We start from the raw sequence: 3556 nt of genomic DNA, 5'->3' as shown, positions 1-3556 counted from the left end.
GGCCGAGAGGGGCTGCTGGGCCCTGAACCCGCGTCCCGCCGGCGCCGAGGCCCCAATGCAGCACAGGGGCCCCCACCCCCACCCAGACTACTACCCCAGCCCCCCCCCCGGGGTAACCCAGGCCTCCCCCATCACGGCCTCGGCCTCCACGGTCACCCTAAAGGCGGAGCCAGAGGCGGCGCCGGGCCCCCAGCGGCGGCCCCAGGCTCGGGTCCGGGGGCTGTGCCGGGTGTGGAGGGTTCCGGCTGGGGGGCGGAGTCAGGCGGCGCGGACAAGGCGGGGCGCCACCAGCGGCAGCAGCGGCACCCAGGAGGACAGCGCCCTCTCCGTCTACGACAACCTGGGCGCTGCGCAGCCTCCCGGGGCAGCTCGCCGCCGTGGGGGAGGGGCCGGGGGGGGGCGGCGGTCCCGAGGCGGACTCCACCAGCTCCTGGTCGTCCTGCGAGGTGCTGCCGCTGGACGACGGCGGAGGGAGCGAGAGGGGAGCGGGCGCCGGGGGCGCCGGGGTCAGTCCCGCGCGGCGGTCCGCCGGGTTCCCGTCCTTCAGGACCGACGCGGACGACGGCGACGACCGTCATCCTAACTCCCCCGCCTCGTCCTCCGTGCCCACCGACGCGCCGCTCAGCACGGGCAGCTCAGAGGTGTTCCTGCCCTCCGGCCCCCCGGAGCCCCAGGCGGCCCCTCAGGCTCAGGCCATCCACTGCCTGCTGGCCGGCCTGAGACAGCAGATGTCCAGGCAGAGGGCGGAGTATGAGGCTCAGATCACCAGGTGGGTGGTGGAGCTCCCAGAAGCTCCGTAGTGAGATCCTCCTCTGACCGTCCTCTGTTTATCAGCGCTCCAACGCTTAGGGGGCGATCACACCTGGGAAAGACGCTAGAAACGAGACGGCTAGTAAAACCGTTGATTTCCTATGATACGGCGCATCTGACTGGCGTTCCGGCGTCTTTTCGACGGCCGTCTTTCAAGCGTCTTTTTTGACGCTATTTTCAACTTTTGAGCGTCAGACGCGAGAAGCGCCATTTCGTCATCGTCATATTTGGCCCAGGCGTTTCAAGCGTTCGAGCGTCTTTGAAGCGTCCGCGTTCCTAGCGTCTTTTCCAGGTGTGATCGCCCTCTTAAAGGGGTAGTCTGGGATTGTGTACATAGAGCATAGAGCACATAGGGCCATTATGATGTGGATTGATTGAGATCATTTTCAGCTGCTTCCACGTTGCTTATGCTAGAGCAACGCAGTGGTACCAGCTAGCATCCACTACCAAACTCACTTAAACACTCCACATTGCACTCAAAGCAAATAAAGTAGGAGGATCTGTCAGGCTTAATTTGAATGTTTATACCATCAGTTTCTTGAGGCGTAAAAGTTGTAAATGAGTCTGTCCGAAATTCCAAACTACCCCTTTAAGAGAAATTTGAGCTAAATTCTCTGCAAATCCAGCCATGTATGCAACTTACAGGGCAAGAGTGCGGGTGTGTGTGTGTGTGTGTGTGTAACGGAGTTTATTTCACTCTGCGTTGTGTTTTTCTGTGTCACTCGTTCGTTTGTCCCATGTGAAGGGATTGTCCCGGACGGGAGGCGAACCTGCAACCTTGCGTTCACGTTCATGTCAGATGTGCTAACAGCTACGCCAAGAGAGATAACCTGCTTGGCAGGGTCGTTAGCACATCCTTTATACTAGGGGAGTGAGTTTCACTACTCCAAGACTATTCTAACTTTAGCCTCCTCGTTGCGTGTGTGTGTGTGTGTGTGTGTGTGTGTGTGTGACTCCATGTGTAATAGGTTCCTGTACTCTTTCTCTTCTCTCCTCCTCTCCACTCACACTCAACCTCTCCTTCTCCCTCTCCTTCTCCCTCTCCTTCTCCACTCCTCCTCCTCTCCTCTCCCTGGAACTCCCAGGCTGGAGCAGCGCAACGAGGCCCTCCAGGGGGAGATGGTGGTACTGCGGGCCAGTCTGGCCCAGCAGCGGCGCTGGTACAGCGTGGCCGAGATCAAGACACGCAACATGGAGCGCGCGCGCCTGGACGCCGACCGACGCAACGCCACGCTGCAGCGCGAGATGGAGCAGTTCTTCGACACGTTCGGGGACCTCGGCGCAGACGCCAGGAAGGCAGAACGCGTCGTCCAGAGCTTCTGACTGACGAGAGCGGGACTGACAGGCGACGTTCTGTCCCTGTGGCAGCATACGATATCATACAGGGGGGGTGACAGACAGACAGACAGACAGACAGACTGATAGACAGACAGAAAGACAGACAGACAGACAGACAGACAGACAGACAGACAGACAGACAGACAGACAGACAGACAGATAGACAGACAGACAGATAGACAGACAGATAGACAGACAGACAGACAGACAGACAGATAGACAGACAGATAGACAGACAGACAGATAGACAGACAGATAGACAGACAGACAGACAGACAGACAGACAGACAGACAGACAGACAGACAGACAGACAGACAGACAGACAGACAGACAGACAGAGAGGGGGGGGGGGGTTGAATCACTAGGGACTCATCAGGCCCTCTGAGATTGGTCAGTCAGGAAATTCTCACAAACGTAACGTTACATCTGAAATGGAACAGAGAAATGAAAACTACCAACTATGCTTGGGATTTATATTTGGCTTAAAAGACAACTGCAACGAAATGATTCTGTCTATCATGCAGTTTTGAAACGGACTCTGGATCAAACGGAAACCCCGAGATGGGATGTTTGTGTCCCTCCAGTTGACCCCCAGTCCTGAGGTCACTCTAGAACCACATGAACAGAACCGAGAGGACTGGGAGAGATCCGGACCGGGGGGACAGACCGTGACCACACAGGCAGGATGGATGGGACTATTCCCTGGATGGGACTATTCCCTGGATGGATTCCCTGGATGGGACTATTCCCTGGATGGATTCCCTGGATGGGACTATTCCCTGGCTGGGACTATTCCCTGGATGGATTCCCTGGCTGGGACTATTCCCTGGATGGGACTATTCCCTGGATGGGACTATTCCCTGGCTGGGACTATTCCCTGGCTGGGACTATTCCCTGGATGGGACTATTCCCTGGATGGATTCCCTGGATGGGACTATTCCCTGGCTGGGACACACATTCTGACTCACACAGCCCGACTTGAACAAAGTGTTAAAGCTAAATGGAGATGTGATTCACAACGTCTGAGTATTGAGGACATCTTCTGATAGGAATGTATTTAGTAACTGACTCACATTCAGGTATTTCCCCACAATGATCATTCTGAATCGGTCAGAAAAGCTCTGATGGACCGAGAATGAGCCGGCAGTGCCGAGGTGTGTAGTCCAAAATGTGTATTCTGTATCCTTTTTGTTCAGTGTGATAACTACACACACGCAAGATTGTTCCCGTCTTCCACGAATTTCCACGCACACTCACGCACACTCACATACACACATTTAAAATAAAACAAACACCCAAAAAATACAAGTAAAACAAGCAAAGACGAACACATGCGCATGAGCCAAACCGCCGCTCATCCATTTTATTTTGCAGTATTAAAGCAAAGGTTTGAAAGTTCAAAACATT

The 3556-nt window shown here is 55.5% G+C and overlaps 1 protein-coding gene across 1 annotated transcript in view; it reads left to right on the top strand.

The window, feature by feature from the left end:
* Positions 1–2133, top strand: part of LOC311318497 (uncharacterized protein) — a gene marked incomplete at both ends in the record, with an annotated part of 10166 nt that extends 8033 nt beyond the window's left edge. Inside the window, 3 exons of the mRNA XM_084449847.1 lie at positions 87–222; positions 356–769; positions 1896–2133. Coding sequence (XP_084305973.1) covers positions 87–222; positions 356–769; positions 1896–2133 — 788 coding nt within the window. The remainder of the gene's footprint in view (positions 1–86; positions 223–355; positions 770–1895) is intronic.
* Positions 2134–3556: the final 1423 nt, after the last annotated feature.

The sequence above is a fragment of the Borostomias antarcticus genome (assembly GCF_949987555.1).
Source record: "Borostomias antarcticus genome assembly, chromosome: 15".
NCBI classification, from domain to species: Eukaryota; Metazoa; Chordata; class Actinopteri; order Stomiiformes; family Stomiidae; genus Borostomias; species Borostomias antarcticus.
This window is presented reverse-complemented; position numbering and strand designations above follow the sequence as displayed.